The sequence below is a fragment of the Symphalangus syndactylus genome, chromosome 11 (assembly GCF_028878055.3).
Source record: "Symphalangus syndactylus isolate Jambi chromosome 11, NHGRI_mSymSyn1-v2.1_pri, whole genome shotgun sequence".
NCBI lineage: Eukaryota > Metazoa > Chordata > Mammalia > Primates > Hylobatidae > Symphalangus > Symphalangus syndactylus.
The window spans coordinates 21,292,501-21,306,655 of NC_072433.2; the positions used below are offsets into that span (position 1 = coordinate 21,292,501).

The 14,155-nt window shown below is 45.2% G+C and overlaps 1 protein-coding gene across 1 annotated transcript in view; it reads right to left on the reverse strand.

Moving 5' to 3' along the window:
• PKD1L3 (polycystin 1 like 3, transient receptor potential channel interacting) overlaps positions 1 to 14,155 on the reverse strand; it is an 84,052-nt gene that overhangs the window by 17,919 nt on the left and 51,978 nt on the right. The window contains 4 exon segments of the mRNA XM_055298487.2: positions 7,823 to 7,984; positions 7,987 to 8,286; positions 9,291 to 9,431; positions 13,598 to 13,697. Coding sequence (XP_055154462.1) covers positions 7,823 to 7,984; positions 7,987 to 8,286; positions 9,291 to 9,431; positions 13,598 to 13,697 — 703 coding nt within the window.

A 14,155-nucleotide genomic window follows, 5' to 3' on the forward strand; every position in this document is an offset into this window, starting at 1 on the left:
AAATTAGCCGGGCGTGGTGGCGGGCGCCTGTAGTCCCAGCTACTCAGAGAGGCTGAGGCAGGAGAATGGCGTGAACCCGGGAGGCGGAGGTTGCAGTGAGCCGAGATCGCGCCACTGCACTCCAGCCTGGGTGACAGAGCGAGACTCCGTCTCAAAAGAAAAAAAAAAAAAAAAAAAAAAAAACAGAAAATGTTAAGTATTTTTCCAGCTACAAAATGAATTTTGGCAAATTGCCAAACCAAAACATACCTGTAATTTGAAGCTGAGGAAGGGTTTTTTAAACTAAAGGTTGTATTTCCTTAGAAGTCTAAAATAAAAGTGTCCATAAGAGTTACAGACAGTATAGTAGCTGTCAAAACTACTCAAATGGGTCTGAAATTCCTATTTGTCCTATGAATGGCCAAAAGCAAATATTTTGGTCCTCTTGTGCAGGGCCCAGGCTTACTCACTGGGTTGCAGTACTGGAGTTTCTTCCAAGTTTCACAGCGTATCCTCCTCCTGAGTAAGTGGCAAATTCCCCTTGAATAGGATAGCCACCCAGGGTCTCCTGATTCTGATAATGCCAAATGCTATCTGATTTGGTGATATTTGTATCAAGGGGGCCCCAATTAACCCCATAGTTCTCTGTATCCTCCTGATGTTGGTGAGATGGCTTCACTTGCTCCTGGGGAGACACTCCAGCTGGGAAGAGTCCGGTATCAGGAATGCGAATCTGACGAAGCAGAACATTGCCCAAAAGAAAGGAGTTCCCATCAGCAATAAATCCTAATGAGAAAGTAAAATAAACAGTTTGGTTTATATATTTTTTAAATCTTTTTTCCAGCACATCCAGAATGCAGAAAAAAGAAACGATGTAAAAAGTGCCGCATTAGGTTAGTAATGAGAAAAAATGCACACTTTCACCATTAGGTTTGAAAACATTTTTGGAGGTTCTAGATAATGCTATTAGGTAAGAAAAAGAAATAAGGCTGGATATGGTACATCATATCTGTAATCCCAGCACTTTAGGAGGCAAGGCGGGAGGATGGCTTGAGGCCAGGAGTTCAAGACCAGCCTGGGCAACACAGGGGTACCCGGTCGTTATATAAAAAAAAGTTTAAATAATAATAAAAATGAGACCTATAAAAATAAAAAAGTGAAATTTTCACAATTTGTAAATGATATGTCTAATCCAGATGAATTAAGAGAATTGACTGGCAGCCAGGTGCGGTGGCTCACACCTGTAATCCCAGCACTTTGGGAGGCCAACGCAGGTGGATCACGAGGTCAGGAGATCAAGACCATCCTGGCTAACACGGTGAAACCCCATCTCTACTAAAAATACAAAATACTAGCTGGGCATGGTGGTGGGCACCTGTGGTCCCAGCTACTCAGGAGGCTGAGGCAGGAGAATGGTGTGAACCTGGGAGGCAGAGCTTGCAGTGAGATGAGATTGCGCCACTGCACTCCAGCATGGGCAACAGAGCGAGACTCCATCTCAAAAAAAAAAAAAGAATCGACTGAAAAACTGACCATTGAACAACACGTTTGAACTGCACGGGTCCTCTTATAAGTAGATTTTCTTCCACCTCTGCCACCCCTGAAACACCAAGACTAACCCCTCTGCTTCTTCCTCAGCCTACTCAATGTGAAGATGATGAGGATGAAGACCTTTCTGATGATCCACTTCCACTTAATGAACAGCAAATTAATCTTCCTTATGATTTTCTTAATATTATCTAGCTTATTTTAAGAATACAATATATAATACGTGTAACATATAAAATATGTTAATCAACTGTTATGTTATCAGTAAGGCTTCCAGTCAAGAGTAGGCTATTAGTAGTTAAGTTTTTGAGGAGTCAAAAGTTATACATGAATTTTCAGCTGTATCAGGGGCCAGCACCCCAAGCCCTGTGTTGTTCAAGGGTCAATTGTACTTATAAAAATAATTCAGCAAGGTGGCTGGATACTAAATAAAGAAATCAACAGTGTTCATATGGCCACACAATATTTACTTAGATAGTATACAGAATTAAAACATTTATTTATTTTGAGACAGACTCTCACTCTGTTGCCCAGGCTGGAGTGCAGTGGTGCAATCTTTGCTCACTGTAACCTCTGCCTCCCAGGTTCAAGCGATTCTCCTGCCTCAGGCTCCTGAGTAGCAGGAACTACAGGTGCCCATCACCACGCCCAGCTAATTTTTTTGATTTTTTAGTAGAGACAAGGTTTCACCACGTTGGTCAGGCTAGTCTCGAACTTCTGACCTCAGGTGATCTGCCCACCTTGGTCTCCCAAAGTGCTGGGACTACAGGTATGAGGTATCATACCTGTCCTAAAACATCTTATTTATAATAGTAACACAAAAGGTAAAATAAACCTAACAAAAGATGTGCAAAAACTCTATGGGGAACAATTCTGAATCTTACTGAGAGCTACAAACAAAGATGAAAACAAACAGAAAAGTATACCATGCTCTCAGGGACAAAGAGAACGTAATAAAAATCTTAATTCCCTAAATTAATCTTTATAGGTTCTTAGTCTGTATCTCTATAAAGATCTAGATTTATAACTATATATGTTCGTAATATATAAAAAGCTCCTACAAATCAAAACGGGTAAACAAAACCACACAGCCTGATGAAAAATAGCCAAAGAATATGGGCGGACGCTTATTCATTCATTCTTTCAATCAGTATGTATTGAGTGCTCAAAGGCACCAGGTCCCGCCTAGGTACCCAGAATATAGCAGTGGATGTAAGAGAGTCCAGGCCACAGAGAGCCCATATTTGAGGAGCAAGAGAGACAGCCAATAACCAAATAATATTCAGGTAATGATAAGGGCTATGAAGAAAAATTAAGCAGAGTAAGGGGTCAAGAGTGATTTGGAGCCGGGCGCGGTGGCTCACGCTTGTAATCCCAGCACTTTGGGAGGCCGAGGCGGGCGGATCACGAAGTCAGGAGATCGAGACCACGGTGAAACCCCGTCTCTACTAAAAATACAAAAAAAAAATTAGCCGGGCGTGGTGGCGGGCGCCTGTAGTCCCAGCTACTCGGAGAGGCTGAGGCAGGAGAATGGCTGAACCCGGGAGGCGGAGCTTGCAGTGAGCCGAGATCGCGCCGCTGCACTCCAGCCTGGGCGACAGAGCGAGACTCCGTCTCCAAAAAAAAAAAAAAAAAAAAAAAAAAAAAGAGTGATTTGGAGAGGGAGCAATGCTGTTACCTTAGGTAGGATCATTAGAGAAGCTTTCTTTGGCAAGGTGGCATAGGAGAGGCCCTAACACAGTCAGACATCAGCCACCAGGAGAACACCAAGTTCTAAGGCCCTGAGTGAGAGCATGCTTGACCTATTTAAGAAAAGCACAGAAGCTTGAGTCGCTGAAGTCGCGTGAACGAGGGTCAGAGGAATAAGAGATGAACTAACAGAAGCAACCAGGGGCCAAACCGGGCAGGCCCTTGTAAGCTTTGGAAAGGACTTGGGACTTTTAAGTTTGATGGGAATCCAGTGGGTGGTTTTCAACAGTGAAGCAACACAGATTTATGTCTTAAAAATAGAGTATGGGCAAGATTGAATGAAAAAAGGCAAAAGCATACGGGCAAGTTTTGCCCCTATAAGAAGGGAAAAAAGGGTATCTTAGTTTTAACTTGCATTTCTCTAGATGCAGTTGCAAAGTCTTTCATATATTTCAGGGACACTTGAATTGTTTGAAAACACCAATTTTCACCAGGCTGTCTGTTGGGAATGTGGGCAGGTGCTCTCACATATTGCTTCTTGTTTTTGTTTTTTGAGATGGAGTTTTGCTCTGTCTCCCAGGCTGGAGTGCAGTGGCACGATCTTGACTCACTGCAAACTCTGCCTCCCAGGTTCAAGCAATTCTCCTGCCTCAACCTCCTGAGTAGCTAGAACTACAGACATGCACCACCAGGCCAAGGTAATTTTTTTTTTTAAGCAGAGATGGAGTTTCACTATGTTGACCAGGCTGGTCTCGAACTCCTGACCTCAAGTGATCTGCCCGCCTTGGCCTCCCAAAGTGCTGGGATTACAGATGTGACCCACCACACCCAGTCATATATTGCTAATAGGAGTGTTTATTGGCACACTAGGACAATTTGGCAATATCTTTCTAAATTAAAAATGTATATATACTTTGACCTAGCAAGTCTTCTCCAAGGTATTTATCTTTCGATATATTTGCACCTTTGTGGAATTACGTACAAGGATATTAATGACAGTCTTGCTAACAAGACTTGAAATGATCTAAATACCTAGCAGTAGGGAGCTGGGTATATAAATTATGGTATATATCCAGGCAATGGGATACTATACAATAAGTGAATAAAACATAATAGGGGCAGCTTCATATATGCTGATAGAACAAGCCCCAGAAAAACTGTTAAGGGAAAAAAAGGAAAATGCATGACTTTTTTTTTTTTGAGACAGAATCTCACTCTGTTGCCCTGGCTGGAGTGTAGTGTGGAGGGATCTCGGCTCACTGCAAACTCCACCTCTCCGGTTCAAGTGAGTTTCCTGCCTCAGCCTCCCAAGTAGTTGGGATTAAAGGCACCCGCCACCAAAGATGGCTAATTTTTGTATTTTTAGTAGAGATGGGGTTTCACCCTGTTGGCCAGGCTGGTCTCGAACTCCTGACCTCATGATTCGCCTGCCTCCACCTCCCAAAGTGCTGGGACTACAGGCAGGAGCCACTGCGCCCGGCCGTTACCTTTGAAAGAATATATAATAAGTTGGGAATGTAGCTGCCTCTTGAGAGAAGGGGGACTAGGGACAAGGAAGAGTTGCACTATATACCCTTTTGTTGTACATTTGGATTTTTTTTTTGATGTAAGGTCTCACTCTGTCACCCAGGCTGGAGTGCAGTGATGCAATCTTGGCTCACAGCAACCTCCGCCTCCCAGGCTCAAGCAATTCTCCCACCCCAGCCTCCCAAGTAGCTGGGACCACAGGTGTGCGTTACCATGCCCAGCTAATTTGTGTATTTTTTGTAGAGATGGGGTTGCACCACGTTGCCTAAGCTGGTCTTGAACTCCTGGGCTCAAGTGATCCTCCTGCCTTGGCCTCCCAAAGTGCTGTGATTACAGGCATTAGCCACCGTGCCTGGCTGGATTTTCTTCATATTCATGTTTTACTGATTTGCAAAACTATTGTTTTTAAAATTTTTATATTTTTAAGAAATAGATACAAAGTCTATGTTGTCTAGGCTAGTTTTGATCCTGGGCTCAAGCAGTCTGCCCACCTCAGCCTCCCAAAGTGCTGGGATTACAGGCATGAGCCACTGTGCCCAGCCAAGACACTACATACTTCAGGAGCCAAAGAGTGCAAGAGAGACCATGCCTGCTGTGATGGTGTAGACCTCAGCCACAGATCCAGTCACTATTTTTGTTTTTGAGATGGGGTCTTGGCTCTGCTCAGACTAGAGTGTAGTGGTGAGATCATGGCTCACTGCAGCCTTGAACTCCTGGGCTCAAATGATCCTCCTGCCTCAGGCTCCCAAGCAGCTGGTACTATAGTCTTGTGCAACCATGCCTGGCTAATTTATTATTTTTTGTGGAGATGGGATCTTGCAGTGTTGCTCAGCCTGGTCTTGAACTACGGACTTCAAATGATCCCCCTGCTACAGCCTCCCAAAGCGCTAGCATCACAGCCATAAGCCACTGTGGCTGGCCCAGTCACTTTGATTTAGTATTTTGTTCAGGACAAGTTACAGTTACAGACTGCAAGTAGAATGTGCCCCGGGCCAGGCGCGGTGGCTCACACCTGCAATTCTAGCACTTTGGGAGGCTGAGGCAGGTGGATCACCTGAGGTCAGGAGTTCGAGACCAGCCTGGCCAACATGGCAAAACCTAGTCTCTACTAAAAATACAAAAATCAGCCAGGTGTGATGGCAGGTGCCTATAATTCCAGCTACTCAGGAGGCTGAGGGAGGAGAATTGCTTGAACCCGGGGGTGGAGGTTGCAGTGAGATGAGATGGTGCCACTTCGCTCTAACCTGGGTGAAAGAGCGAAACTCCATCTCAGAAAAAAAAAAAAAATGCCCTGAACCCAGAACTGTCACCACCTAAAACTGAACTAAGGACACTAGACTGGACAACATAGTGAGACCCTGTCTCTAAAAAAAAAAAAATAACAGCATGGTGGCGCACGTCTGTAGTCCCAGCTTCTCAGGATGCTGAGGTGGGAGAACTGCTTGAGCCCACAAATTCAAGGCTGCAGTGAGATGAGATTATGTCACTGCATTCTAGCCTGAGTGGGAGACTGAGACCTTGACTCTAAAAGTAAAATTAAAAAAAACTGAACTTGTCGTGGGGTTGGGGGAGGGATAGCATTAGGAGATATACCTAATGTAAATGACGAGTTAATGGGTGCAGCACACCAAGATGGCACATGTATACGTATGTAACAAACCTGCACATTGTACACATGTACCCTAGAACTTAAATTAAAAAAAAATTGAACTAAATAGATTCAACATGCAATAAATAGGAGTTGTCACCTATAAAAACTCGCCCAAACACACTAACCACACCTTTAAGAAAAGACTGTAGGCCGGCGCGGTGGCTCACGCCTGTAATCCCAGCACTTTGGGAGGCCGAGGTGGGCGGATCACGAGGTCAGGAGATCGAGACCATCCTGGCCAACATGGTGAAACCCCGTCTCTACTAAAAATACAAAAAATTAGCCAGGCTTAGTGGCAGGCGCCTGTAGTCCCAGCTACTCGGGAGACTGAGGCAGGAGAATGGTGCGAACCCGGGAGGTGGAGCTTGCAGTGAGCCGAGATTGCGCCACTGCACTCCAGCCTGGGCGACAGAGCGAGACTCCATCTCAAAAAAAAAAAAAAAAAAAAAGAGACTGTAAATGTTTGCTGAGGTAAAAATGTATTTTAGATTCTTTTTCAGGAACCTAGGAGATGATCCAAATCTCATCAGGAAGCCACCAATCCTGAGATAAATGAATGTAACAATTTCCAGAATGCAGCTTACTTAACAAGATTTAAAGTTAAATAATGAGTGTTGGTAACTGGTGGAAAAATATTGAACACAAAACGTTCCTGGCAGATGGGGCGGCTCACACCTGTAATCCCAGCACTTTGGGAGGCTTAGGCAGGTGGATCACTTGAGGTCAGGAGTTTGAGACCAGCGTGACCATCGTGGTGAAACTCCATCTCTACTAAAGGAGGCTGAGGCAGGAGAATCACTGGAACCCGGGAGGCAGAGGTTGCAGTGAGCCAAGATCGTGCCACTCAGCTCCAGCCTGGGCGACGAGAGCAAAATTCTGTCTCAAAAAAAAAAAAAAAAAAAAAAAAAAGCCAGGTGTGGTGGTGCATGCCTATAATCCCAGCTACTAGAGAGGCTGAGGCAGGAGAATTGCTTCAACCTGGGAGGTGGAGGTTGCAGTGAGCCTAGGTTGCACCACTGCACTCCAGCCTGCATGACAGAGTGAGACTGCCTCAAAATAAAATAAAAAAGATGCATTCCTTAAGAAAGTCATTCTTTAGCATTTTTTCATCACTGTCCACACCAAAGCATACTAACTCCTCTGCAAGGTGGCGTTCCTTGACAAACCATATAGTGTCCATCTTTTCATTGTTAGCTCCTGGGACAGTTCCGAGCATATTATACAAGTTCAATGCATGTTTGTGGGGCTGAACTGGATACCCATGCAAGCAAAGTCACACAGACACACTCATAGACCTGGGAAAGACGGCTCAGGCCAAAACAACATTTCGTGTGGAGATCCTTCAATGAAACCACATTCCTGGTTTTGCACTTATTGAACAGCCTTCTTTGCTATGTGTGGTTGAGTCCCAGGGGTCACTCCAGTTACTTCTCATGATGTAACTGAATCCATTCTCATTCTTGCTTGTCAGCCTTTTGTGAAGCTCATCAGTGGGAATCAGTGCCATGGGCCTGGGTGAACAGATGTAACTGAACCTCCTTAGATGAAGGCCAGGGAATAGGCTCTTGGGATGCCCACAGGTATGGCCATATCAGAAAACGCCAGCTGACCTTCCTCCACTTTCTCATAGGTCTTGGTATGGGGTATTTGGAAAATTAATTGTACCCCACATTTGCAATGACTGGGCTCCAGGACTGCATTCTTACCTCTGTAATCCCCATACAGGCTAGGAAGGAGGATGTGATTGGCCCAGGGGTAGAAATCCTGAAGAAGTTTGATTTCTGAGAATTGGTGCGAAAAGGTCTTCTGGAGAGCTTGGTGGAGGTAAAATCTATTGGAGTTCTTTGCAGAGTAGATTGCAGTCATCAACAGGGTAAGGAAGAGGATTTGTACTAGTTTAAAGAGGAAAAACAATGCCATAGTTGAGTGGTTAACTTAGAAATCCTCTATGTCTTTTTCATTTTTCCTAAGTCTATAGACTTATGCAGGTCAAAACCAGTCAAAAACTGGCAGTTTCATATGGTTCAATCTAATAATTATAAATATACATATACACATTTCCTTCCCAAAATTATTCTGCCACTAATCATACATTTTACTTAAAATAAGATACAATGGCTGTGGCTGGGCACAGTGGCTCACACCTGTAATCCTAGCACTTTGGGAAGTCGACATAGGCAGATCACCTGAGGTCAGGAGTTTGAGACCAGCCTGATCAACATAGTGAAACCCCCCATCTACTAGAAATACAAAAATTAGCTGGGTGTGGTGGTGTGTGCCTGTAATCCCAGCTAACCAGGAGGCCGAGGTAGGAGAATCGCTAGAACCCAGGAGGCACAGGATGCAGTGAGTTGACATTGCACCACTGCACTCCAGCCTGGGCAACAAAGTGAGACTCCATCTCCAAAAAAAACAAAAAAGTACATAAAATCCCACACAAGAAACATGGTGTTTAGCTCTAAGGACTAAGCATGCACTCTATCTCACTCATGTGATTGTGTTTACAAGAAGTGAAGTCATGATAAAAACAGAATTTGTCTTCTTTGGACTAGGGAATCCAATAATGAACTAGACATGTTGAAGCCAGTCAACTGGCACCTACAGAAGAGCTGTCTGCCAAAGCATTTTCATTTTCCCTCCATAGATCAAGTGTTACTACATTTTGCAGGTGGAGAAAGTGACTTACTCAAGCACACAATAAAACCTCTAGACTCCAAGGTCAGGGGTCTGTCCAGTTACCATCCCACCTGCTTTACTGGAATCCCAAATCTTACAAGGTGAAGATTTTAAAAGACAGCTTTTTAACTCTTCTTTATTTTCCATTTTATTCTCTCTCTTCCTTTCCCTTCTGGAAAAGGTGCTGTGTTATCACTATGTTGCCATTTCCTCTCCATACCCAAAATATCTCCAGTCAGCTTGAAGAGTTTCTTATTTTTCAAGGTTCTTTCTGGGCGCTTAGTTGGACTATTCATAGCTGGGGCTACATAGATGGGGTTGTTCTTATCTCTTGAACCTGGTACTGACGAAGAACATTTTGCTGTCAAAAATTCAAATATAGACCAAAGAAATGTTATATTTCATTAAGCAGTCACTCACCATTCATTGAGCATCTACTGTGAGCACCTCCTTTTAAATGTTAAACAAGGAATAAAACTACCTATGCAGTGCTTCTTAAACTATTATAAAGGACCTGTTTTTTAAAAAATTCCAATCAATTGGGGACTGATACTTTTGTACAATACAGTAAAAATGAGTTACTAGGCTGAACACAGTGGCGCATGCCTGTAATTCCAATTCTAACACTTTGGGAGGCCAAGGCAGCAGGATTGCTTGAGGCCAGTTGTTGACCAGCCTGGTCAACATAGTGAGACGTTGTCTCTACAAAAAAATAAAAAATCAGCCAGGAATAGTGGCACATGCCTGTGGTCCCGGCTACTAGGGGGACTGAGGTGAGGGGACTGATTAAGCCCAGGAGTTTGACGTTGCAGTGAGACTAGCAGATCGTTTGAGCTCAGGAGTTTGAGACCAGCCTGGGTAACACAGCAAAACCATGTCTTTTTTTTTTTTTTTTTTTGAGACAGAGTCTCACTTTGTTGCCCAGGCTGGAGTGCAATGCATGATCTCGGCTCACTGCAGTCTCCACCTCCCAGATTCAAGCGATTCTCCTGCCTCAGCTTCCTGAGTAGCTGGGATTACAGGCACATGCCACCACACCTGGCTAATTTTTGTATTTTCAGTAGAGACGGGGTTTTGCCATGTTGCCCAGGCTGATCTCGAACTCCTACCTCAGGTGATCAACCTGAGACCCTGTCTCTTAAAAAAAATTAAAACATATACTAAAAAAAGAAATAAAGCAGAAGCATGTAAAATACAAGCCGTGTTTTTGAAAATTAGATTTAGTAGATATAAAGTTAATCTGCCCAATTGTTAAAGTTTTTAAATGCTTATTCTTGATTCCTGTACTTAGACTAGAAACAAACAGTTCTAGTCAGTGAACCACACTTTGGGAGCACTGTTCTATAGTGGTATTTCTCAAATTTTAATGATAGGAATCATCTGGGAATTTTATTAAAATATGGATTCTGGAGTGAGGCCTAAGATTTTGCATTTCTTAACTATATATAAAAATATATATTTATATACGTATGTTTGTATATATTTTTATATATTTTCATAATTATGTATAAATATATAAATATACGTATATAAATATATATATTTATATATATATTGGGAGGCCAAGGTGGGCTGATCACCTAAGCTCAGGAGTTCAAGACCAGCCTGGCCAACATGGGAAAAACTTGTCTCTACTAAAAATAAAAAATTATCCAAGCGTGGTGGAGTGCACCTGTAATCACAGCTACTCGGGAGGCTGACGCAGGAGAATTGCTTGAACCTGGGAGGCAGGGGTTGCAGTGAGTCGAGATTGTGCCACTGCACTCTGGCCTGGGTGACAGAGCAAGACTCCATCTCATAAATAAATAAATAGAGGAGGGCATGAAACTTGCCAGCATGTGTGTTCCAAGCACCATGGGATCAGTGAAGAGTGAGCAAATAAATCTCTCCAAGAAAGTCACAGAAGGCTCCACAGAGGAAGTGACATCTAACATTTATTTTGAAGGATGAATCAGAGCTCTCCAGATGAACAAGGGTGACGATAAGGGGAAAAATGTCTCTTTTAGGCAGAGAGACCAACAGTTCAGAATGCACAGAGAAAATAAGTGCAAGGAAGGCAATTTATTATTATTATTTTTGAGACAGAGTTCTGCTCTTGTTGCCCAGGCTGGAGTGCAATGGCACGATCTTGGCTCACTGCAACCTCCACCTCCCAGGTTCAAGCGATTCTCCTGCCTCAGCCTCCCAAGCAGCTGGGATTACAGGCATGCACCACCACACCTGGCTAATTTTGTATTTTTAGTAGAGACAGGGTTTCACCATGTTGGCCAGGCTGGTCACAAACGGAAGGCAGTTTAAAGTCAGCTTAAGTTTCTTCATCTCACAAGGAATGGAGTGCCTACTGCTTAGCAGTAGATCACCACTTAATAAGTGACTGCCAACATATGTGTACCCCTCTGTGATGGCATTCCTTCTTTCCCTCACAGGTAGTCCTTTCCTGAATTCTGGAGTTTATCATTCCCATGCATTTCTTTATACTTTATCTATAAATGCACAGAGGAGATACATATATAACCTCTAGTCAAGACATGCATCGTTTTTACATGATTAAGATACTGTGCCGATTTTTCTGCAACCTCCTGTTTTGCCCAAGATTGTGTTTGTGAGGGTCATCCAGGTGATAAGTTAGCCTTAGCCAGTTAGAGGGTAGGCACTCTCCAGCATGGTGACTAAATGTGGAAACTAAGAGAGGAATTTAGGATTATGTACTCCGACTTTTTTAGAGAATGCTGATGCTCTTGATTGGAATGAGAAAATATAGTAAAGAAGTAGATTTGTGGGGCAGGCAAACAATTCAGTTTAATTTGACACACTCGGAGGCATCTAGCTCCAGATAGGGAGCAGTGGAGAACAGCACCTGGGGCTCATGGGAGAGGGGGAGGGACGGAGAGGGGGAGGCGGAGGGGGAGGCGGAGGGGGAGGGACGGAGAGGGGGAGGCGGAGGGGGAGGGACGGAGAGGGGGAGGCAGAGGGGGAGGTGGAGGGGAAGGGGGAGGGGGGAGGGAGAGGGGGGAAGGGGAGAGAAAGGGAAGGGGAGACTGAGAGAGAAGGGGAGGGGGAGACGGAGAGAGAAGGGGAGGGGGAGACGGAGAGAGAAGGGGAGGGGGAGACGGAGAGAGAAGGGGAGGGGGAGACGGAGAGAGAAGGGGAGTGGGAGAGGGGGAGACAGGGAGAGAAGGGGAGTGGGAGGGGGAGAGAAGGGGAGTGGGAGGGGGAGAGAAGGGAGTGGGGGAGGGGAAGGGGAGTGGGGGAGGGGAAGGGGAGTGGGGAAGGGGAGTGGGGGAGGGGAAGGGGAGTGGGGGAGGGGGAGAGAAGGGGAGGGGGAGAGGGGGAGAGGGGAAATGGGGAGAGGTGGGAGGGGGAGGGGGAAGGGGGAGGGGAGAGGGGAGCTGGGGAGGGGGGAGGGGAGAGAGGGAAGGGGGAGGGGAGAGAGGGAAGGGGGATGGGGGACAGGGAGAGGGGGAGAGAAGGGGAGGGGGAGAGGGGGGAGAGGGAGAGAAGGGGAGGGGGAGAGGGGGGAGAGGGAGAGAAGGGGAGGGGAGAGGGGGGAGAGGGAGAGAAGGGGAGGGGGAGGGGGAAGGGGGAGTAGGAGAGGGATAGGGGGAGTAGGAGAGGGGTAGGGGGAGAGAAGGGGAGGGGGTAGGGGAAGGGGGAGAGAAAGATGAAAAGGAGATCTAAAATGCAGGGGATGCCGGGGGCAGTGGCTCAAGTCTGTAATCCCAGCACTTTGGGAGGCCGAGAGCAGATCACCTGAGGTCAGGAGTTCAAGTCCAGCCTGGCCAACATGGCAAAACCCTGTCTCTACTAATACTACAAAAAAATTAGCCAGGCATGGTGGCAGAGGCCTGTAATCCCAGCTACTTGGGAGGCTGAGGCAGGAGAATCGCTTAAACCCAGGAGGTGGAGGTTGTAGGGAGCTGAGATCACATCATTGCACTCCAGCCTTGACAACAAGAGTGAAACTCCATCTCAAAAAAATAAGTAAAATGCAGGGGAGAGATGAAGCACTGAGAGAGAGGATGTGATCATCGAGGTGAGGATCTCATCTGGAAGGACATCAGTCTTGGGCAGAAAAGGAGAAATAACCAGTTGGTTAGAGACAAGTCCTTTGAATGGGTTAATTTATCGAGTCAGCAATGTGGCCAGAGTTCCACTGATCTAATTTGCTTTTTGCAAAATTAGGTAGTTTTTTTTTTTTTTTTTTTTTTTTTTGGAGACACTCGCCCAGGCTGGAGTGCAGCGGCGTGATCTTGGCTCACTGCAAGCTCCGCCTCCTGGGTTCAAGTGATTCTCCTGCCTCAACCTCCAGAGTAGCTGGGACTACAGGCGCCCGCCACCACGCCCGGCTCATTTTTTTTTTTTTTTTTGTATTTTTAGTAGAGACGGGGTTTCATTGTGTTAGCCACGATGGTTTCAATCTCCCGACCTCGTGATCTGCCCGCCTCAGCCTCCCAAAGTGCTGGGATTACAGGCATGAGCCACCGCGCCAGGCCAAAATTAGGTAGTTGTTAGAACTACTTGAGTTACCCAAGAGTGCCAAGATCCTCTTTGTTTGTTGTTCCTTCTCTTTGTTAAGCCGACGCATCCTGCTCATCATCAGTGAGTATAAGAATGTGAGGAAGACCACCTGGGCAGGAGAATCACAAGAGAACATCATGAGCAGACATTACAGACCCATGAAGGTAACACTATATGTAAAGGAAGAGGTGGGCACTCATGAAAAACTTCAATTACTTTGCTCTTCATTTCAATGAAAGACTAATTTCACAGTAATTTTTGCACAATGATGGGGACCAGGAGAAGGACCATCAGACTCTAAATAATGTTAACATTCATATTTTTTGCTTATACTTCTTAATCTGGTTGGCTGGGGAAGCTTACACTGTCAAATGATTTGTGATGTCTATTCAATAACATCTCTCAGTGTCTTTGGAAGACCTCTGATGAAGATCCAGACTTTTTTTTTTTTTTATGAGACGGAGTCTCGCTCTGTCACCCAGGCTGGAATGCAGTGGCGCAATCTCGGCTCACTGCAACCTCTGCTTCCTGGGTTCAAGCGATTCTCTTCCCTCAGCCTCCCGAGTA